At 35.1% G+C, this 24197-nt stretch overlaps 1 protein-coding gene across 2 annotated transcripts in view; it reads right to left on the bottom strand.

Moving 5' to 3' along the window:
* Positions 1-342: 342 nt before the first annotated feature.
* LOC106068280 (tubulin beta chain-like) overlaps positions 343-24197 on the bottom strand; it is a 44813-nt gene continuing 20958 nt past the window's right edge. Inside the window, exons 1-6 of one of the 2 annotated variants that reach the window (XM_056037045.1) lie at positions 14026-14119; positions 9333-9441; positions 7181-7407; positions 6515-6643; positions 2263-2899; positions 343-1079 (exon numbers count right to left, since the gene is read on the bottom strand). In XM_056037045.1, coding sequence (XP_055893020.1) covers positions 898-1079; positions 2263-2899; positions 6515-6643; positions 7181-7357 — 1125 coding nt within the window. In that variant the 5' untranslated portion in view covers positions 7358-7407; positions 9333-9441; positions 14026-14119 and the 3' untranslated portion in view covers positions 343-897. Of the gene's footprint in view, positions 1080-2262; positions 2900-6514; positions 6644-7180; positions 7408-9332; positions 9442-14025; positions 14120-24197 lie in introns of those variants that run through there. The other variant, XM_056037044.1, reaches the window with a different exon arrangement.

The raw sequence follows: 24197 nt of genomic DNA, 5'->3' as shown, positions 1-24197 counted from the left end.
ACTTCCGAACCGGGGAACGGGGTTTGAATCCTGGTAAAGACTGGGATTTTTAATTTCGGGATCTTCGGGCGCCTCTGAGTCCACCCAGCTCTAATGGGTACCTGACATAAGTTAGGGAAAAGTAAAGGCGGTTGGTCGTTGTGCTGGCCACATGACACCCTTGTTAACCATAGGCCACAGAAACAGATGACCTTTACATCATCTGCCCTATAGACCACAAGGTCTGAAAGGGGAACTTTACTTTACTTTTATATTAGAGGAGAGTTGAGATGGTAGCAACAAAATGACCAACATGACAGGAACACACTTAAAACTAGAAAAGAACAAATTGCAAACACTTAATGGTTCTTTTGCTTTTAATGTTGGATTAAAGTTTGCAAAAAATAAGTGTTCATGTTTTTAAGTCACTTACAGATTTGAGCATTAAAAAGCAACAAATGTTCAAGCAACAAAGAAAAAAAATGCATAGTTAATTTAAGTTGACAATAACATTGCTCTTTCATTACTCCACATGCTAACAAAGAATCTCAAAGAATCATTTGCATGAAGTATAAACTTTTAAAGATTTCTATCACAAGTAAATTATTCGATTTTTTTTTAAAGCTCCAACACCACACACTCAGAAAAAAAAATGTTCATTAACATTCAGGAATACATACCGGTACTTCTAAAAAGCATGGAACATTTAGTACTAAATCCAGAGAAAATATCACTAATCAATAATGATCAACATGGGCGTAATACTGAGTTAGCAATAATGACACTGCAGTTGGCAGGCACACATGCAGTACCAACAAGCAACATTTATTTGAAATCATTATGAAATTATACTATAATGCATCATTATAAAACCCTTTTTTTGTTTTGGCAACAAGAGTTATTTCATAAGGAGAAAATTTACGAGTCTGCATCTATCTCATCAGCGTCCTCATCAGGGAATTTCTCATCCGCAGTAGCCTCCTGATACTGTTGGTACTCAGAAACAAGGTCGTTCATGTTGGACTCGGCCTCAGTAAACTCCATTTCATCCATGCCCTCACCAGTGTACCAATGGAGGAATGCCTTTCGACGAAACATGGCTGAAAAGGATAAAAAGATCGACTGAATTAATGTCAATTTGAAAATCATCAAGCTCTTTTTGTTCAAATTTTGGTATACTAAAATTTGAACAAAAATGTCATTTAAAATATTTGCTTCAGTCAGATTAGTAATTATATAACAAGGGATATAAAGTCAATTTCCTCTTTCAGACCAAGCAATCTATAGGGCAGATAATGTAAGGGTCATCTGTTTCTATGGCCTTGGGTTGATGAGGATGTCATGTGGCCAGCACAACAACTGACCGACTTTACTTTACCCAACCTATCAGGTACCCATTAAGAGTTGGGTGGACTATGGCATCCTAAAATCCAGATGTTCAAATTTCCGGTCTTTACTGACTTTACTTTACTTTACCCAACCTACAAGGTACCCATTAAGGGTTACAAGCACCCTTCAGTTTTCAATTACCACTCAGTCACCAAAACCCAGAGGGGTAGTGATGTCCCGGGCGCCCAAAAAACCCTTGAAGTTTTACATTTTTTTTTACATCCATTGTAGAGGAAGATTTTGTATAATCATATACTTTTTGCAGGTTAATACTGGTTGTAATAGATTTTTGCTACAGATTGAAGGTTAAATTTTTGAACAAAAAATTGGTTTAAAAAATTCAGAAACACCACAAAGTATCTTTTTTGCACATAAAACAGTTAAGTATACTGTAGAAGTAAAATGAGTGTAAATATATGAGTTAGCTAATCCAATCTAAGAGTATTTGTAGTGGATTATTATTAATAGATTTTATTTATACAAGTCTATATTTCTATGAAACAAATTGGAGGTGCCAATAAAGTTTGCTAAGTCTCTGATCACACCACATAAAAAGTGACTCCAAAAATGATATCTTAACAACGTTTTGTTCCACTCCACTTTCATTACATGTTTTTTTTAATTTATACCAATTTCAGACCTATATTTATCATTTTTAATTAAATTGAATATATCTCATATTGCATATGCTAATCATAATAACAAGTCATTATCTGACAATACACTGGCGGATTCCAATATTTTTTATGAAAGGCTAATTTTATTAATTACACACAGGCTAATTTCCTAATAATTAAAATATATATTCTAATGCAATATTTTTGCACTCTAGTCTGATTGGTCAACATTATTTACAAGTAGAAAAGGATAAAATTTAATTGTCTGGGTTCAAACCTGTGAACTGTTCAGAGATGCGCTTAAAGAGCTCTTGAATGGCTGTGTTGTTTCCAATAAATGTTGACGACATCTTCAGTCCCCTGGGCGGTATGTCACACACAGCAGTCTTGATATTGTTGGGAATCCACTCGACAAAATAGACAGAGTTCTTATTCTGAACGTATAGCATCTGTTCGTCAACTTCTTTCATTGATATTTTGCCACGGAACATTGCGGCCACGGTGAGGTATCGGCCCTGCTTGGGGTTGCAAGCAGCCATCATGTTGTTAGCGTCAAACATCTGCTGAGTCAGTTCCGGCACAGTCAGGGCGCGGTACTGCGAGCTTCCCCGGGAGGTCAGGGGAGCAAACCCTGGCATGAAAAAGTGAAGGCGGGGAAATGGGACCATGTTGACCGCAAGTTTGCGCAAGTCTGCATTCAGCTGTCCAGGGAAACGAAGGGAAGTGGTCACTCCAGACATTGTTATAGACACCAGGTGGTTCAGGTCACCATATGTTGGGTTGGTCAGTTTAAGGGTCCTGAAGCATATGTCATACAGAGCCTCATTGTCGATGCAGTATGTTTGGTCAGTGTTTTCAATGAGCTGGTGTACAGACAGGGTGGCATTGTATGGTTCAACAACTGTATCAGAAACCTGACAAATATTGAGATAAAAACTATTCATTCATCTATATTATATAATTGAACAAATAATACAGTAAACATGAATTGGCAAATAAAAAATAAATTGTTCACTAATATAATATAATGTACATCTAAAAGTAAAGAAAAAAGTTCCCCTTTCAGACCTTGGCGATCTATAGGGCAGATGATGTTTAGGTCATCTGTTTCTTTGACCAATGGTCATGTGGCTAGCACAATAACCAACTGCCTTTACTTTCTCCCAACTAAGCCAGGTTAAGTTAGGTGGACTCAGGTGTGCCCTAAAAATCCCAATCTTCACCAGGATTCAAACTCTGAACGCCAAGTTCAGAAGCCAAGCACTTAACCACTAATACACCCCACCTCCTATATCTAAAAATAGGTTATCACACATTTTAAAAGACTTAATATTAAAACAAGTAGAAGGGAAGAAGAGGTAAAATAACAGGTAAATAAAATTACAACACAGGACTCTTGATCACCAAACTAATTCTATTTCTATTGATTAGTTCAATAACAAAACCTAGCTTGAACTTCTAAATTCTAAAAAAAATAAATCAAACTAGTATTAATAACTGAAAAAAAGTTATCACAGAATACCCATAATGGTGAGATTATCAATAAATCAAACAAAGAATTGGGGTTTATTCAAAGAAATATTTACAATTCAGACAAGAACATTAAAGTTTAATGCTATTTAACCTTGGGTAGACCCATGTTAGTATATGTGTCTTCTTTTTAAGACTCCTCAACTCAAGGAAACAAAGAAACTAGAATATATACAAACTAGAGCTAAACAATATAGCAAACAAATATTCACAATTGACTAGAATAATACCATTAGCAAAATCACTAAACTTAAAGACACTTCAGCAGACTAAAAAGTAAAGAAACATTAATAGTACTCAAAAGATCAAACCATATCTTTCAAATACAAAAACTTAACCTAATAAAATACCCAGAAAGACAAAAAGGCAAATTTTTTATTCCATATTATATTCTAGGAATAGTTCTTAGAAGTGCAACTTACTTCCCTAGTGCTATTGGAGCTTGGAACAGGTTGCCTGAATCAGCCAGGAAAACCAATGACAGAAGAGTTTTAAGTCTCTAATTAACATGAATGACTAAATTAATGCATGAATACACATATGACACAATTATCTTCTCTTTTGAAAGATACAATTTGAAGTCAAACATTTTCTGCCTCTTTTTTTTCTTCTCTGACATTTTCATTCAACAATACATTCGCACCGCTCTGCATTCCAACTGAACAATGAGAACCCAAAACAAAATGGGGGAGAGGGAAGGATGGTGCCAACTACAACAACTTTGCCAACTGCTACTTATGATCAAAGATTCACATACCACGCTGGTTATCAAATAAGGCTAAATTTGTAGAGTTAAAAGCACACATTGGAGTGACAATTAATTCAGAAATTATTATCCAAAGGGAAAAACAATATGAGGTTCACAATTTTTTTTTAAAGAGAAAAAAGGTTTTCTGTGGGATTTGAAATGACTAGCCTTCCCTTCTAACCCAATAGCTACTACTGCATAAGAATGCAGTGTTTATGGTAGGCTGCTACTAATGGGATATGATGCAATAACAAGTTACCAAGTTAACTCTTTATGTCTAATTTAAAATAAGAAATTTTGCGACTTTTTTTTATTTAGTGAAAACTGAACGTTTAGTGCTCTTTTTTTTTTAAACTTTCTTTTATAAAAGTGGCTATACTACAGCATATAAGTCCTACCTGAGAAACAGTATTTTTGTGGTATGTTTTAAATCTAAACTATTTTTTTAAATTCTTTTCTAGACGTATTATTATTATTTTTTTTAAATTAAAAAAAAAGATGTGTTTTGTTTAGAATTAAGTCTCTTTGTCAGGAGTTCAACACAACTTATTTATTAAAATGTGAAAATAGTCCCTATAGGGTTATTTTATTTTGGATTTGATTTGAAACTAGCAAACTATTTCCTAATCCGATAACTTAAGTTTTAATAGGTAAAGGCTTAACTGTGCTTTAAATCATCTTCATATAGGTATAGGCAAAGGAACTGATTTAATGATTTAACTGCAGAGCTAGTGGTTTTAAGACAGAAGCTACTGCTTTAGGCCACTAGTTTGAAGATGGCTTCCTGGTCAAGCAGTATGCATGCTGGACTGTCGTTCAGTCTTCTTAAGGACCCCAGTTTCAAACTCTGTCCACTGCCACCACCTGTCTTACTGAGTGAGGTTTGGGTTAGGATGTAGATTTTTAAAACTCTAAAGGTACATCTAAAACATGCAAAATATTTTTTTTTTAAATTCCCTTTTTTTTGTCTACTGAATTACAGAAGAAAACAAAAAAATGATTATCACTTCCTAAGCCTATTCTTGTGTTAACCTAGTGCAAATCTAAGTAAGAGACAAACTTCAAAGGTTGTTGGTTTTACTAACTGATTCAGACCATCCTTTCCAAGCTCATAGGGTACTTAAAAGAAAGAGTTCTTATAGAAATTTGTCCTAGAAAACAGAATGAGGAATATGACTTTATCTTTGCATCTTTCTGAGTTCTTTGCTGGGTTTTTATTTTATGTAGGCTATTTGAAATTATGGCTTAGTGTTGTGTCTAATATTGCTACTTTACTTTCTAAATCTTCCAAATTTTACTAATGGTGTTTTTCTAGTTCAACAGTAGAGTCATTTTATGTTGTTGTTTTTTAATTGAGGATTCCCAAACTAAGGATGAAAATTCTAGCATTAGTAGCTTAGTTTCCATTCCTATTTCATTAGCAAAATCTTTTAATAAAAACTGATGCGTTGTTTGATTATTTTATTATAAATTTCATCAACCTGAGGATTCCATGATGAAACTTTTCATTTGTTATAACACCTAGATATTTTGAATTTTTAGTCAGAATAACTTGTAACAATGAATAAGATAAGTAGTTTTTATTTGCTTTTTTTCTTTTTTTGGTACTTTTCTGAGTAGAATATGCTCCAGACCTACCAAAAAACCTTTATATAAGTATATACAGACGCAGTTAAAGAAAACTTTGGACTAGAGAGAGTCCTGTTTGTCCCCTTTTACCATCCCCCCCTCACCCCGGTCACATGCTCCAAATTTGATTGACATTTTAATAACTCTTCTGATTCATGACATTAGTTAGATCTAGCACATGTGGCCTGTAAAAGGTAAAACATACATATAAAGGTATGCTATACTATATTAGTACTGTTGGCTGAGCATTATTCACATAATGACATAATGTACAGCTTGTACTCTTCTTGTTCATTCATAGCATTTATCAAGCATTTATGGCCAGAACTGTATTATCAAGCCTTTATGGCCAGAACTGTAGTATCAAGCCTTTGGCCAGAACTGTAATATCAAGTGTTTGTGACCACAGTCTGTGAGTTAAAGTCTGACAGGGGTGGGAATAAAACCAGGGCCATTCTATTTGCTAGTGACATCAAAACTCTACAGTGTCAGTTTTGACACTGGCTGCGTGATCTCCAAGTAAACAAAAACAACATCCAGTAATGACCACAAGGTCCGAATGCTCCCAAACTAGTACACAATTTAACACTGCCGAAAAGAATACCCTGGTGGACAAACTTACTTTGGGTGAAGGAACCACAGAGAAAGATGATGATATCCTGTCTGGGTACTCTTCCCTCATTTTGCTGATGAGCAGTGTACCAAGACCTGAGCCAGTGCCACCTCCCAGCGAGTGAGCCATTTGAAAACCCTTTGGTGAGACAGAAAGTATACAATTACTAGCAAGAGCAGTGAAAGATAATAAAATGAATATGTAATCTAATAATGAAAAAATGTATTCTAATGCTCAAGTATTATATGTATGATGACTAATTAATTAAATTCAGTGATTTAAGTGTAAACATTCAAGTGAAGGATTTATATTTATAGAGTGACTTTTGAACCTATGCCAACTCTGCAAGTACACATATACATAATGATGTACAATCCAAATATCCATGGTAACAGACTGATAAAAATGAATATTTATTTTACAAAAAAGACTCAAGCGTTGAATTGTTTTGTTTTTTTAAGAAACAGAAACAGGAGTTTGAGGATCAAAGATTGGATTTTCACTATTTTTTATGACCACCCAGCTCTAATAGCTAATGGAATTACTATAAACAAGTCATTAGATTGAGGTATTGGATATTACTAACAATTCAACTATTGGGTGGACCTCAATCTGGCAAAATGGAAACTATTTTGCCCTTTATTATTCTAAGACATAGGGGACTGCACTCTCTACCTGTAAGCGATCACAGTTTTCTGCTTCCTTTCGAATGACATCTAGGACTGCATCAACAAGTTCAGCACCCTCTGTGTAATGACCTTTAGCCCAGTTGTTCCCAGCTCCAGTCTGACCAAACACATAGTTGTCGGGCCGGAAGAGCTGGCCAAAGGGCCCAGACCTGACAGCGTCCATTGTGCCTGGTTCCAAATCAATGAGGATGGAGCGCGGGACGTATTTCCCACCTGTCAAAGATCAAGTTTTACTAATGTCATTAAAATTAAGTCTTACAAGTATGTAAATGAATAAATAGTATTTAATTGATTCACTAAATTTAATTCATTTAATATAAGTCATTCTAGCTACCGTGACATGTTAATAAAGGTGTCGAGCAACTCTTTGCTGTGTCTTGAGCAGAGTGTTGACTATGTTCTGGTAGAGATAGCAACTAATTCCAGCTAACCAAATGACTCAAGCAAAATGCCACTTTAATGAAATGAGACAATCAAGAGTGTTGACAGTTTAAAATTTAATCCAGTAATGAAGGGAATCCATCTAGGTCGGCTAACCAAATAACCAAGTTCAAAACTTCCTGATTAGCAAAACATGACTCCCTCCAAAGAAACATATGAACTGATTATTCCATAACCAATCCTAGTTTTTGTTTTTATTATGGCATAATTGTCGCTATATAAAACCTAACCAGAAATACTTTATACAAAATGAATCTTAATATGTATGCCAAATTCCTAAACTAGCAGGGCCTAACAAAGGTTTTTAAATTAGATACTAATTCAGGTAATACAGCATATGAGTCAATTCTAGTTCAAAGTTCAACTTAAGACAAAAATATTGTCTTCCCAGAACCCCTAACAAGCTGGCCAATCAGCTGCAACTATTTCTGCATCACTAAGAGCACATCGTGTGAGCTTCCCTCTAAAAAGTTAACTTTAAGTTGATTTGTAGCTGGGTCATAATCTAGTGAAGGTGTACAATTCATCCTGTGCTTATCTCAAAAGCTACTTGAAATGTGTTGAGCAGTATCAACAACTGCTTTGGTCTAACTAAACCTTATTGGTCATTTGTTTACCAGAATTTAATCCACTCTGCAAACATTTATTTTTAATATCTTATCTATACTTATAAAATACAGACATTACTCCAAAAAAGAAGATGATTACATCCTACGCACGTGTTCCTAGGTCAATCTAGTCGAGTATGTTAACCAATAACATGTCAATGGTTTTCCTAGCTGACTCAGGCAACCCATTCCATGCTCTAATATCACTAAGGAAGAAGGCACATTTGCACAAATTAGTCCTAGCATATGGAACAAGGAATGTGCCTTTAAAATATGTTACTGGTCAATTTGTGTACATCTTATTATATGATTGTAAATATTAATAGAATTGGAAGTTGTGTAAAAATAAAGTCTTTAAAAATAGAGTTGTTTTTAACAATAAGAAGCTTTTTTTTCTCTCTATCAAATTAGTCATTTCTACTTGAACTAGCACAAGAATGAAAATATTGATCTATGTTTAGGCCTATATAAAATACATATACATTAAATTTTCTCTTCCTGAAAACCTTTTAATGTAGAACATGCTGGCATGAATTCTCCACTTTTTTTTTAATTGTGAACTTAATTAGTGGAACCAGACTGCTCTTATTTATTTCTAGGTTCTAAAAATAAAAAAAAATAATTTGTAAACCAAATTCACAGTTAATTTTCTCTTAGGAAAACTGTCACTTTTTTACAAAATGTTTCTCAATTAAAATAAGTAGCCATTTAAAAACTTAATTTCTCAAACTAATTCAATCAACTCCTCCAAACATGTATATATACAAAATTGATAACTTGTACATGTTAGGCCCATGGAATGTAACTGAACTGTAATCTAGTTGAACTTATTTTACTGCACTGATAACTGTGGAACTACTATGAGACAGATATCATTGGTTTTAGATGAGTACTTTACTTCACGAAGCCTACAACTGTTTTACATTAGTTCATTAACAGCTCCTCTACAAAACCATGAAGCAAATTATTTAAATTTCATGACGAATTTCATGTCACAGAATGTCAATAAAGAAAAGACATGAATACGCCCTAGTTAATGCTTTGTCTTTGTAAAATGAGAACATGTTACAGTTAAAGAGATGCCCGTACCTGAGGCTTCTGTATAATACACATTGATTCGTTCCAACTGAAGAGGATCATCTCCATGATAGTTACCAGAAGGGTCGATCCCATGCTCGTCAGATATACATTCCCAAAACTGAAAAAATTTAATAAGATAAAGTTGTTAGGTCCATACACATTTGTTTACAACAAATATCTAGTCCTATGGTTACTGTTACTGAAATCGTTGAGACAGTAATAAAAAAAAAGAGATGCTGTGGCTGAGTGGTAAAGCACTTAACTTCTGAACCAGGGGTCCCAGGTTTGAATCCTGGGATTTTTTTATTTTTTTTTGGGATCTCTTTATAGAAGGCACATCTAAGTCCATCCAGATCTAATGAAGTCTAATGGGTACCAGACATTTTAGGGTAAAAAATAAAGGTGGTTGATGGTTATGCTGGCCACATGACACCTTTGTAGAACTTGTTAGGTTTGGTCCATTACTAGGGAGATCTAGATTGACTAGATCTAACAAGAAATAAAGTTTAGAGCAGTGATTCCCAAAGTGGTCTATATAGACCCCCAGGGGTCTACGAAGAGTTCCAAGGGGTCTACGAAAGTGAAAAAATAAATTGGGGGTCTATGAGATGTCCATGGGGGTCTACGGCAACGGACTTTTCACATCTCATTAATGTAATTATTTCATACATTAATATATGATTTGTCCCTTAGTTAATCCTTTCAATATAGACAATATATACCCTGCTATTCAAACGAAAAATTTTTATATTTAATTTCAATACTTATTTAAATTGCTTTTTTTTCTACATGTAACAAAAAGAAATGTAGATTATACATCATTGGTTATTTAAATTTGTGATTCATTTCTTGCTTGTCAAACAAGCGGTTGCCAAGTGCCTTTTTTATGACGATATGAAACTAATTACATTGGAAGATCATTTGAGACGATGCCACCTTGATAAAACACTGTAGATAAAACATTGATTTTTACCAGCTGTTAAAGTAGTTTTAAAACTAAGCGTTTTACACAAACGTACATCTGATATTAGTAAACACATTTTTTTAAGCAACAATACAGTACGCACATTGGTGGTATGAGTTATAACAAAAGCTTCTTATGTAATTCTTTGCAAACGACATATACACAGTCTGGGATCAGCGGCGTGACAGGCTCTCACTGGGTGTAGCGCTGTGTGCTGCATACTGCCTGGGGTCCTCGGCTCCCTATTTTTCCTCGGGGTTGACCCAGGAAACAGTTCCCATGTTTAGGTTATATCTGCAAGGCAGCAGAGGTTTCAATTAAGTTTTCCCCTTGCTAGGTGGGTTGCAAGTCTAGGCTAATGAGTCCCTCCTGCCCAAAGCTTACTGATTTGGACGCCCGTTACTTCGCCCCTTCTCCTGTTTGAGAAAACAGCTCCGCGTACCCAATATTTGATCCAGACTTGAAAGATGAAGAAATACATAAGAATCTGCTCTTTTCGAAGACTTTTGCAATGATACTTAAGGCCAGTTAATTAATTAATTAATTAATATTTATTGTTTGAAGAACTTATTCATAGAACAACAAATTCCTATATGAAGCATAATATCCATAGCAACAGATGATGAACCTGCAAAAAGACAACAACAGCACACATTCCAGTGTGTTTTGTGGTTCCAATAATACATATTATTTGTTATTTTAATTTTGTATAAATTTGAACTTTATCAATAAAAAGATAGATCTCTCTCTAACTTACTAAGTAGCTTTCAAGTACTTATTTACTCTTCCACTCACTACAGTTAAAATTTACTTTTAAAAATGGAGTTCGTCAATTTGCAGTACCGGTTTAAGTTAAGCAGGGGGTCTACCGAAAACCACAAAACATGGCAAGGGGTCTACGAGAAAAAAAAGTTTGGGAACCACTGGTTTAGAGTCATCATCCATCAATGACAGTATTGAAATAATTGAATGACATCATCAACACAACAAACAACCTGAAACAAGATGTTACAAGTGAATTGTTTCATACACGTACAGCGTACAAGATCTGCACTTTCGACTCTAAAATACTATATATTATTCTATATTAAAAATATTTTATATAATTATACTAGACATATGTTACCCGCGACCCGCGGGTCTTTATTTGCGCATTACTATCGATATAGTCACTGAGAGTGAGAGTAAACAATTAAACGAAATAATAATGTAATAAGTAAAGCGAATGTGTCAATGTAAAAATAGTGTGAATGAAGCTATCAAATCAAAATAGCTAATAGGCTTAAATCCATTTTTTTTTTAAATTAAAACATTTGCTTGTAGGCCTACATATATTTGATTAAAATTTGAGATGAATAGACTAAATTTTGTATGTTCTTGTGTATAAAGTATAAAGTAGATCTTGAGGTAGACATAGATCTAAATCTACACTAATCTAGAGCTTTAATAGACTATTGAGTTCATTCTGTGCTGCGCATGCATGAACTTTTTTTCATGAATGAATATAGGCCTATCTCAACACGGCTACGCAGCTTTAGCGAACAGCGAACGAATATAGTAAAAATGCTTTAGACATAGACATAAATAAATATAGACTGGAAGTAGGAAGTTATTTTTATTTGGGGGGAGTCAATATGATTTATGTACTATATCTATGTGAAAAAAAAATGGTGGCGATTGAGCTATAAATTCTAGGACTAACATTTCAGCCAATATATACCTTTGATCTTTAGTTTTGAAAAGTGCAAAACTACCATATTCCCAATATTTTGTCTTTGTTTTATAATCATAGACATAGGCAAATATATATATAGGTTTGTGATGTGGATCTACAAACTTATCTTTTCCCAAATATTTCCGATAATAATTTGTTCTTTATCGTCCAGTCTATATATAGATGTCTATGGCTTTAGAAAAACAAATTTGAATGTTAATTGATTAAAATATGAAATGAATGGACAATAATTAGTATGTTTATGTGTTAAAGCATAAAACTATCTTTGCGAAAAGAAGTTTTATCATCTTAGAGTTCAATAAGAGTTTTAGACCTAGGCCTAGGAATAGACTCAGTAGAGAGATGTGTTAATGTGTAACCATTAGGTAATGTTCGCCAGGAAATCTGTATTCACAGATATCAGGAACTAATTTATGTAAAAAATGCTTTTGGATAATCTAGTGGATTGGATTTAGATGTATGTTAAACGTAGCTAATGATCCTTTCACGTTATTTCTCTTTCGCTACGAAAATAAAATTAGTTTTGCGAAAATGGGTTTACCCGAAGTGGATACATTCTTATCTATTAAAAACGAAAAGAGCGATAGATTTGTTAAATGAATGGGATTATAAAGTGAACAATTAAACGAAATAATTTTAAGTACGCGATTCATGAATGAATATAGATGTAGGCCTATCTCAACTTCGGCTTCGCAGCTTTCGTAAACGAACGTAGCTTTAGAAAACCAAATTTTAAGTGTTTATTTGATCAAAATATGAAATGAATGGACTTTAATTAATATGTTTATGTGTTAAAGTATAAAACTATCTGTTCGAAGAGAAGTTTTATCATCTTAGAGTTGAATTAGAGTTTTAGATCTAGGGATGGGATTATAAAGTAAACAATTAAACGAATTAATATTTAGTACGCGATTCATTACGGAATAGTCTAATGAAAGAATGTTCGTCAGGAAATCTGTAATCACAGATATAAGGAACTAATTAATGTAAAAAATGCTTTTGAAACACAAAATTGAAGGTTAATTTTATGCTATAATGAAATCAATGGATCTTCTTTTGTCTTTTCATGTGTCAAAATAAAAAACTATCTGCGCAAAGTGTATTTCTTAAAATTAGATCTAGGTCTAAATCCTTTCTTTTCTCATGTCAACATTGTAGACATGGCCTAGATCCATAAAATACTATAGCTGTAATAGAGTCGGACAACTTTATTTTTTTTGAGGGTCTTACATTTGTTTTAGGGCTACAATACATTCACTAAGGTCTAAGTTGGTACCCAAGGAACATTCCTGCCTAGTTTTATCAAGATTGGTCAAGCGGTTTTGATGTCTATAAGTAACATACATACATACATACATACATACTCCACACATTCTACTTTATAATATAGATAATTAGTCTAGATTTAAAAATTTAATTAAAAAATTTTAGTTAAATTTAATAATATCTAACTAACTAGAGAATCAGAATGAGAATCAGAATGGAGTATCAGTAGTCTATGAGTAGTCACCGTTACCCACGTTACCGTCACTATTATCACTATACTCTATAGATAGTGTATAACTACTACGGTACTACACTCTACATCTAGTCTACACACACTGACTTCACTGAGTAGTATCACAGTCACACTGCCACAGTATCAGTATGGACCTATGGATTTATTTATCGTCGTCGTCCTATACTAATACTTCATTACTTGATTAACTTGATATCTAGTATAATAGTTAGTATTAGTAATAGTATGGACTACTATGATTATTTACTATGGAATGGAGTATGACCTATGTCAGCCTATGATGCCTGTCAAGTATGTCTGAGTATGAATATCATTGAATATGTCACAATATGTGAGTGATAATAATATGTCATGATGATGATGATGTTATCGTATTCGTATCGTCATCTTTCGAGAATTCTGAAGTTCAGAAGCAAATTTGACGCAAACGTTTACTAGATCTAAATTATTGTACATACTCTTAAAATATAATAATAATAGAAACCTGATTCTGCGTATCTAGATCGAGTAACTAGATTTCTATCTAGTCAACTACTAGATCTACGACCTAAACTAATATCCAAATAATTCATGTATGGGCGCCGCCATCTCAACAGATGCAAGACGTTGTAAAACAGTTTCGACTTTTAGTTTTAAGCATATAAATATCTATATATTTGGCTGTATACTAGATCTATAAACATCTATTCTAGAGCTAGTTTGTAATATACTGTATCTACTTGAGTATTATTGATAGTATTTACAAGGTGAATTAGAATATCATTCCTTTCATTCTTTTGACAAGTTTATGAATATCTTAACGGAGATGTGAACTTTGAATAATATAGGCATACCTTTTATTTTTCTTTAATTAATTTCTATTCTACAGTGCGAGACCGGGCATTTGCAAATGTGTCGGCTACTAGGCTATATATTTAGCCTTCACGTACGCACGTACAATCACATAGACCATGTTTCCCAAAGTGGGTTACGCGTACCCCCAGGGGTACGGGAAGACTTTGGAAGGGGTACGCGACTACGCGTTGCACCTCATTAACTATGCTGATTTTTTTAAATACCCAACTGTTATATTCTATTAATAAATTCAAGTGTGGTTGGGGGGGGGGGGGGAGGGGTAATCAGCATTACACAAATTATAAAAGGGGTACACATAGGTCAAAGATTTGAGAAACACTGACATAGACCAGTGTTTCCCAATCTGTGTTCCGCGGAACCTGAGGGGTGTTCCACGAAATACTGAAACAATTACCAGGTAACTAGTAGGTCAACCCGTAGATTAATCTTTCCAACAAGCAAAAATCATTTTTTTTAAAAAAGGTAATTTAAGGGAAAAAAAAACTCCGCACTTACAGCTATATTTCTTACTAATGTTGAAGTTATTTACCATATTCAATATCAAACAAAATAATTAATTAGGCCTACCAATAATTAATTGACTAATTGGTTATTTTTTTAAAATCAATTCTTGTCTATGCTAGTGAATAATTGGCAAAGTTGCAACTTGATCCGAGAATGGGTGTGTGAGAAATAACGTGTACAAGTTTGTTTACTAGACAGATTTGATATAAGCTTTTTTTAACACTCAGAATTTACTAAGTGTTGGTGTTCTATTAAGGAAAAGATTTGGGAAACACTGACCTAGACCTGTACTTGTGCGGCAATACAAGCGGTTACAATTTGAAAGGAAACTGCAAGCATCTGGTTTACAGTGAGTAAGCGGGGCTGTCGAAGAAAGAGAGGTCGCCTGTGTAGGGAGAAAGGTAACATTTGCGTAGTAAATCTTGAAAACCGATGTCTCATTGGAGCATTGTACTACGATTTGGGATTTTGTTTTTTATATCTGAAACGTCAATAACTGTTTGTAAACAAAGAACCCCCCCCCCTTCCCTTTTTAAGTTATTAGTTCCTCTTTCTATAGGGCAGATGATGTAAATTGGGGCCGACGGCTAACGAGGGTGTCGGGTGGCCAGTCCAACGAACAACCGCCTTTACTTTTCCCAACTAATGTCAGGTACCCATTTGAGCTGGCGCCCAAATATCCCAAAGTTAAAAATCCCAGAAGTCTTCACTAGGATTTGAACCCGATACCTCAGTTCGAAATCCAAGTGCTTTATCACTCAGCCACCGCGCCTCTTTAAACTTATCAGTTATCAGTTATCAGCCGTTAAAAGCTACACCATAGGCAAAAAACAGTGATGCTCAAAATACGGCCCGCGGACCACATCCGATGTGGTTTCATCCGACTCGCCGAAATGTCGGTACAAAGGGTAGAAAATCGCCCATAAAAAAAAAAAGTTGAAAAATGGATCTTTACCTACGTTAGGGTCTTCACCTTGAGCATTTGTGTGTTTATGAAATGGGACTCTGAATGAAGAATCTACCAGGAACAGTGAATGGATCTTTATTTTTTTTTTTTTTTTTTTTTTTTTTTTTGTAGAACATGATAATAAGCCAACATATTTGTTTTATAATGGAAGTGTGGCTGTTTAAAAAAAAAAATTAAATGGCCTTATGAAACAAATATGGTAACAATCTTGTTTTGAGCCGCGAATAAAATATTGTTAAACTGCGCATAGAGATTGGTGGATTTATGAGAATACTTACCAAAAAAGAGACAAGAAAATGTGGTAAAGCTAGCTAGCATTGTAAGTAGAGAAATGAAGCCATTTTTTTGTACGCGTAAAAAAACCCTCAAATATCTCATGAATTAATGTTAAGTACTAGATCTAGATCCTGGCCATTTCTTAGGTTGAGCATCACTGTGCTAAAGTAAGGGATGTAGCCCATGTTTACAATTTATAACGTAGCCCAGACTATCGACCGATGACTCCTTGTAAAGACCAACAAAAAAAAAAAAAAGTCTATTAGTAGCCCTTATGCCTAGATCTTATATATAAACAATCTAAATGTAAAAGAGTTTGTTTGTTTAAAGTTATATAAGGAAAAGAACTGCACTATTACTACCGTATCTCTCAATACTGAAAGATTTTTTTCCTTTTCTGTATAAAACAAAATAAATAAATTACCGTTCATTAATTAACTAGACTACTTGTTGTTTGTTTGTTTTTTTGTTGTTTTTTTTAAGTTGAGGCATGTGTTGTCATCGACAATGAATAATTGTGCAAAGTTTCAACTTGATCCGCACATGAGAAGTGGGAGACAAAACGTGTAAAAGACGCCTCCCAAACAGACGGAGAGAGTTAATATAAGCTTTGTGAAAATTGGGGGCAATTTAAGACAATATAAAGTTTTAAAATAAAAATATTTCTATGTATTTTAAAGTGTGAAACTGTATTTGTTTGCCCAGTTTTTTTGCGAGCCCCGCTTAAAACTCGACGTTTACCTGAACTCCACTCTAGCCCTGATGTTATATTTATTCGTTTTGTCCGTAACCATTTCTGTGATCTGTTTGAGCATACAGAAATTGTCTTCTCTTTCACCGTGCCCCCCCCCCTCCCCTTCATTTCTTTTACTTTTCCCCATGCAACATTTCACGTTCGCCTGTGAGAAAACAAAAAAAAAGGGGGGGGGGGGGCGGTGGAAAATACATATTTCAAAGTAACATTGTGTGTGTGTTGTTGTTGTTTTTTTTTTTCGTTTGGCTGGTTAAAAAAAAAAAGGCGGGTGAATCACCCATTGTACCTACACTTCTACCCTAACTGCACTTTCAGCAGCGAGCAATCTACTTTCAACTTAGCAATATGTAGAAGAGTACTAAAGTGTGAGCGTTTATTTCTACCGACTGAGATCTATTCACATTGTCGTATTCTGAGCTCTAATGGGTACCCGACATTAGTTGGGGGAAAGTAAAGGCGGTTAGTAGTTGTGCTGGCCACATGACACCCTCGTTAACCGTGGGCCACAGAAACTGATGACATTAACATCATTTTGTCCTATAGATCGCAAGATCGAAAAGGGGAACTTTATCGGGATTAAGATCAGGGCCGGTCCTACAGATTGCGGGGCCCTATGCAAAACGGATTGCGCGGGGCCTATTCAGAGTTGTGATAAGGATAAAAAGTGAAAATTAAGAATTTGTATTAGAAAATAAATTCGTCTTTGCATTTTATTCATTCTTTACTGCGTAGAAAATCACTGTCAAATTAACTTTACGAGCCATCTACAGTAGATAGAAGAGTTTCCAACAAAAAGCCTCCAAACATTCTGCCTTTTAGATTTACTATCGAATAGCAAAATATCGGTTTTGTTTTGTTTTTTAAGATGTCGAGGTAGATTTAGATCTATATCTGTATGTCAGTGACTATTAAAGTAAACTAAGTATTTGAATTTCTTGTTTTGGTTAAAATTCGCCTTATTATTACATTTTTATTAAATGAAAGCTGAAAATGCCGTTTTTTTTTTAAATCTCGAGTAGGATTGGCGTTGTCCGACACCCCGAAATGACAATTTTGTCTGTTTCTTATGGAGATTCGCATCAGTTTTCAGAAGATTTTAATAGTTTCAGGAGATTTTCATGACTTTTTCGTATATTTTACAATTTCAGGAGAATTCCAGGAACCCTTTAACAATAAGTTAAAATGGTTTAATTAAATAATTTACACCTAAAATTCGCGCGGGGCCTATGAAAGTGCGGGGCCCACTGCGGCCGCATAGTTTGCGGTGGCCTAAGACTGGCCCTGATTAAGATTATATGTATCACATACACCGTATCACAAACAAAGACAGGATTAGTTCAGACTCCACGATGATCTGCTAACCACTGTCAAAAAACGCAAACTTTAACTCTTTGGCCATATCACAAGGTTCTCAGGGCGCGCAAAAACCTTCCTTCAGGGAACAGTACCAGGAAAAGTAGAAAAGGGATGGTAAGACAATATAAAATAACGGACAGGCCATTGAAAGAGATTCTATCCAAGGCAAAAGAAAGCGAGGAATGGAGAAAGACCGTCAACATATCTTGTGTGGTGCCCCAACTGTCCAACACACACTGAGGGATAGGTGAAGGTAAACTTATTTTATATGAGAAAAATTGATTCATATCGGTGGCCAGATGAACCATCAGTTGCCTTATGTATAAGTTATTGGTATGGGAGGATAACTCTGAATCCAAAACTCTTCTGCAATTGCTGATATATCCAATCACGAAAAAGGCTTCGGAAGATTGAAGAAATATCAGTAACCCTTTGACCCTTAGGCAGCTTGCAGCCTAGATCTAAACTCTATAAGCCTACTATTGATCTAAAAGACTATACTTTAAGATGATCTTTTCAGCTTTTGATTCAAGCCACGTGACCAAAAAGCGAGAGATCACTCTGATCTTTTTCCTAAAAGATTTCATCTATTTTCAACTAAGTTCTAGAACACTTAGAAGCGATGTTAGACATATTATTTTGGGATTACCCAAGAAGTCATCAACCAAAATAGAATTGTTCCATTCCCAAACAACTGATAGCTTTTTCTCATATGTACGGCTTCGGGATCTATATGGGAATTTTTAAATTTATATTCTTAAGACTGAAAACCATACGTTTTCCTATGGGGAAAAAAACAAGTCCCAGAATCCTTAGCTATCGATTGAAATAGCATCATAAATAAGCGATTAAAATAGTCTCGCTAAACAATGGTTTGTATTTCTAGGTCTACTCTGCGGGCTACTATAATTATAAAATACGTAATCATGTATTTTTGGAAACAACCGCAGCGAAACAATTATTATGTAAACTATGTATGTGTGTGTGTGTTGGGGGGGGGCATATATTTTGCCGTTTATTGTGAGCTTATCTTATCTTATAAAATACAGACGCTACTTCAAAAAAAAAAAAAAAAAAGAAGAAGATTACGTCCTACGCATCTAGTCATGCATGTTAACCAATGACTCAAATTTTTCCAAGTCATTTGTTTTTCTGGCTGGTCCAGGCAACCCATTCCATGCTCTAATACCACAAGGAAAAAAGGAGCACTTATAAGAATTTGTCCAAGCTTATGGAACAAGGAATGTGCATTTATCTTTTGTCTTTTTGAGTATTTTATTAGATTTTGTTTTTGTATTTGAAGATTATGGTTCAGTGTTTTATGTATAATTGCTACTTTACTTTTAAGTCTTCTATCCTGAAGGCTTTCTAAATTTAGTGATTTTACTAAAGGTGTTACTCTAGTCAAATGTGAATATTCGTTTGTTATAAATCTCACTGTTCTATTTTTGAGTCTGCTCCAGTTTCTTTGTTTTCTTGAGTTGAGGGGTCCCAAACAGAGGATGCATATTCTTGTACTGGTATTTAATATATTTCTCTATCTCGTCATTTAAAATATGATGTAAAAAACACTAAAAAGTACCATTAAGTGTGATTGTTGGTGTTGTTATGTTAGTCACTTAGTAAAAGAGACATATATACATATTTATTTATGTCTATGGTTAGTGACTGTTTTTGTATTTGTTGGAGTAGTTTCCCTTTTGTGTCCGTTTTGGTTTCGTCCTAACTGGCAGCTGCCTGGAATTCAGAGCTCTGCTAATAAACTGTAGTCCGTTATAGTCTAACATTGTGTTTGTTGAATACTTGATTGTCATGATATTAGCAGTTGCTTACTGATTAACGCAGGACTTAGACATCTAACCACAGTACGCCGTCTTTCCTATCGTACAGCTAGTAGCGGCCTAGAAGTACTCCACACGGCATTCACTAATATTATGAGTCATAAAGAAACGGTATGACAACACACACACACACATCTTTTTTTCCCCCTCATTATCTGGGGAGGTAATTCCCCCACCTCCCAACCCACCTCACAATAGCGCTACATTTTTTTTTCAGCGTTTTTACAATTTCTGTAGCATCATGCATCCTCTTTATCTTCCATTCTTTCTCTCTCTCTCTCTCTCTCTCTCTCTCTGGCGTGACACATAAAACCCAACAAGCGAACATCTATTAACGCATCTCCTGTATCTCGCGTCTTCTCCAGATCGATATCCAAGGCACCGAATGCCGTAAAACGACCTGGGTTAGGATCTCGTTCCTAGTGGGTTTGCACGACGGTACGCGAGGTCGCTGACCAAAGGCTATTTAGGTAACTCGCATAATTTTGGGGCAGACAAGACTATTGAGCTTACACTGTATGGGAACTAACCCTAGATGTGCCTCGTCGCTTAGCGTATTGGCCTACAGCAGGGGTTCTCAACCTGTGGATCGCGAACCCCTTGCGGGTCGATTGACGATTTGCCAGGGGTCGCCTAAGACCATTGAAAATACGGATTGTTATTTTCTATTCCTCTATTGATGTATGTGTGTGTGTGTGGGGGGGGGGAGGTCGCGGCAGAGTGGGGGATTGTAAAAAGGGGTCGCCGAGCATAAAAGGTTGAGAGCCGCTGGCCTATAACTTTCTAAGCCATTTAGATCTAGATATAACATTGTACAAAGCTTATATCAACTCTGGTACAATGTTTGAAAGCCTACACGTTATATTTTTCCCAATTCCCATTGTCGGATCAAGTTGAACCTTTGCATAAATTATTCATTGTCTCTAAGAAAACATGAATAATTATTTTTTTTTTAATTAACCAGTAATTAAATAATTTGTTGTAATTAATTAATATTGATTAAAGGAAAATAAATCTTACAGTATTGATATGTGTGGTTATAAATGTACAGTTCTTTCCCTTATCTCGCTTTGTTTGTGTTGTTGTTTAAAAGTACTTTTTACATTTTGCTTGCTATCAGCCAGGAACAGGTCCAGGGCCGGATTTACTATAGTTTACCGCTGTGCAGCTGACAGGTCTCGAGACTCTCCACGCAGGTATCAAACGGAACAGCGAATATCCTTTACAGTTAGGGATAAGTAGCGTCGCAGGTTCTGCCAGGTTGTAGTCCTGTGTGTCGCTAGCTGCCCAAGGGTCACCATGTCCTGATTTTTCCTCGGATATGTCTCATCGAAATGTAACGACTCATGCGCTCTTACAAACTATGCTATCAAAAACTAATAAGTTCATGCCATAAATGCCAGCCCTCCCCCACTTTTTTTTTTAAAAGGAAATTAAGGTCAGACAGTATACGCACACCTATAAGGCAATATCTGTCATCGATACTGTTATCACAATATGGAATATTGCTATTGATTATTATGTTTTCATATTGTGTATTTTTCACTTTCAGTATTTTATGTTATGGGATAGTGGGCCTGATATGTTAATGATTAATGTTGATTGCGGATTTTTTTATTATTTTTTGGTGAGTAAACAGTCAATCTGGTCTCTTGAAGTCTCTTGAGTAGGCAGTCGGTTGATTCGAGAACCTTCTTTGGTGAGAAGTATAAGGGAGTGTATTAATCTTATCTTATAAAATACAGACGTTACTTTAAAAAAACAAGATTACTTCCTACGTGTATTCCTAGGTCAATCTAGTCATGCATGTTAGTCAATCTAGTCATGCATGTTAATCGAAGACTTAAACTTCGCTAAGTCATTGGTTTTCCTGTCTGACTCATTCAATGCTCTAATAGTACTAGGGAAGAAGAAGCATTTGTACATATTTGTCCAAGCATATGGAACGAGAACTGTGCTTTTGTCTTTGTGTCTTTCTGTTTTTTTTATTAAGACTAAGACTAAGATTGCTTTGTTGATCCTTACAGTGATATGTTGTGATTACAAGGACTCGTTTCTATTGGGTTATGTTTTTGTATTTGAAGATTATGGTTCAGTGTTTTATGCATAATTGCTTCTTTACTTAAGTCTTTTATCATGAAGGGTCTCTATTTTATGATTTTTACTAAAGGTGTTACTCTAATCAAATGTGAATATTTGTTTGTTATGAGACTCACTGCTCTATTTTGTCTCTGTTCCAGTTTCTTAATGTTTTCATGAGTGGAGGGGTCCTATTATTCGTAATCCGATGGTGTGTCAATGCTAGATGCTGATGGATTTCTTAGCGACTTGCTTATATCAACAAAGATAAGCAGATTGCGACATTAATATTATTATTATATCCTAGGCATCACATTCAAAGACCGCATCACAAACCAAGAAATCAGAGACAGGGTTACTGTAGCGATCGGAGCTCATGACGACCTGCTTACTATTGTGAAAAAACGAAAGCTTAAAACCTTTGGCCACATTACGAGATCTACGGGGCTCGCAAAGACCTTTCTTCAGGGAACAGTGCCAGGAAAAAGAAGAAGAGGCAGACAGAAAAAGCGATGGGAGGACAACATTAAAGAATGGACAGGCCTGCCATTGAGAGAGGTTCTGAACAAGGCAAAAAAAAGGGAGGAATGGAGAAAGACGGTCGACAAATCTTGCCTGGTGCCTCAACGGTCCAACAGACTAAGGGATAGGTAAAAGGTAAGGTATATTTATTATTGATATATAAAAATCAGTGGGCAATAATTAAAGGAGCAGACAACTCTTTTAAGTATAATATCCAGATCCAAATTGTAGAAATATATTCACTTTTATATAACTAAATTAAAAACAGAACTATAGTGAAATATCTAGTTCCAAATACCAAACAAATTTATTCTGAAAGTGTTTTCCCGGTATGTTTTCCCACGCCAACTATGTTTGAATATCATTAACAAAGGGATGATTATCTTGTCAATACAACTAGTAATGCTGGTCAGAGAGGGGAGGAAAAAAAAGACTGATTAAACTAAAGGATGAGGTCAGTCGATTAGTCCGTGACAACCCTTCCCAGCGAGGCTTGGGCCAACTGAGTCATCTTAACATTGCCAACGTGGAGCTCTGCCCTTGACCCCTGTAAATAGGCCAAATTTCTCGCTACACCTAAACCTGACTCGTAAGGTGAAAAAGAAAGAGTAGAGTTGGCAGCTGTTTTAGTTGTCTGAATGAAGTGGAAAGTTGGCTGCCGAAGTTTTTTTTTTCTTGTTTTTTTTTTTTCTACGCTGTTTGAGTCACGTGATGTTAATTTGTATTTTAATGTGGGATGTTGGCTCCAGTGATTCTCAAAGTTGTAACTTATTGTTTTCCTTGAATATAACATTTTGTTATAAGCCATTGAAGTTGTCGTAAAAGGAATACAATTAGAGGCGTTTTAATTAATAATATCAGTGGCATAGCAAGGTACTCGTGGGTTTGTGTAAATCAGTGATGCCCAAAATACGGCCCGCGGGGCACATCCGGCCCGCGAGGTGATTATATCCGGCCAGCGAGGGGATTATATCCGGCACGCCGAAACATCGGCACAAAGTATAAAAAATTCTTCTCCACAAAAAAAAAAAAGTTTAAAAAAAAATCTTTCCATTAATGAATTAATGGTACTGATAATAAGCCAACACATTTGTTTGTAAAGAATTATTGGCTTTTTTGAAAGAACATATAAAAGCTTTATGAAACTCATGAATTAATGTAAGTACTATATTCACAGGTTTCTAATAGAAATGGTTCATTCTCTATTTCCTGTATATATATATATATATATATATATATATATATATATATATATATATATATATAAATAATAGGGTTTAGCATCACTGGTGTAAATCAATGTCGATAAGATCCGTAGTTATTAGATAAATGGGGACCACTGTGAGGCAATTTTCTCGTTCGCTCTTTCTCCAAAATGACTGTAAATATCCCTGTAACCCTTTTTGGATTGATTCGTGTCTTGTCAACGACTATGAATAATTATGCAAACTTTTAACTTGACCCGAGAATGGGTAGCGGGAGAAAAAAACCGTTTCAAAATG

This window comes from Biomphalaria glabrata, chromosome 7 (assembly GCF_947242115.1).
Source record: "Biomphalaria glabrata chromosome 7, xgBioGlab47.1, whole genome shotgun sequence".
Taxonomy (NCBI): Eukaryota; Metazoa; Mollusca; class Gastropoda; family Planorbidae; genus Biomphalaria; species Biomphalaria glabrata.
This window is presented reverse-complemented; position numbering and strand designations above follow the sequence as displayed.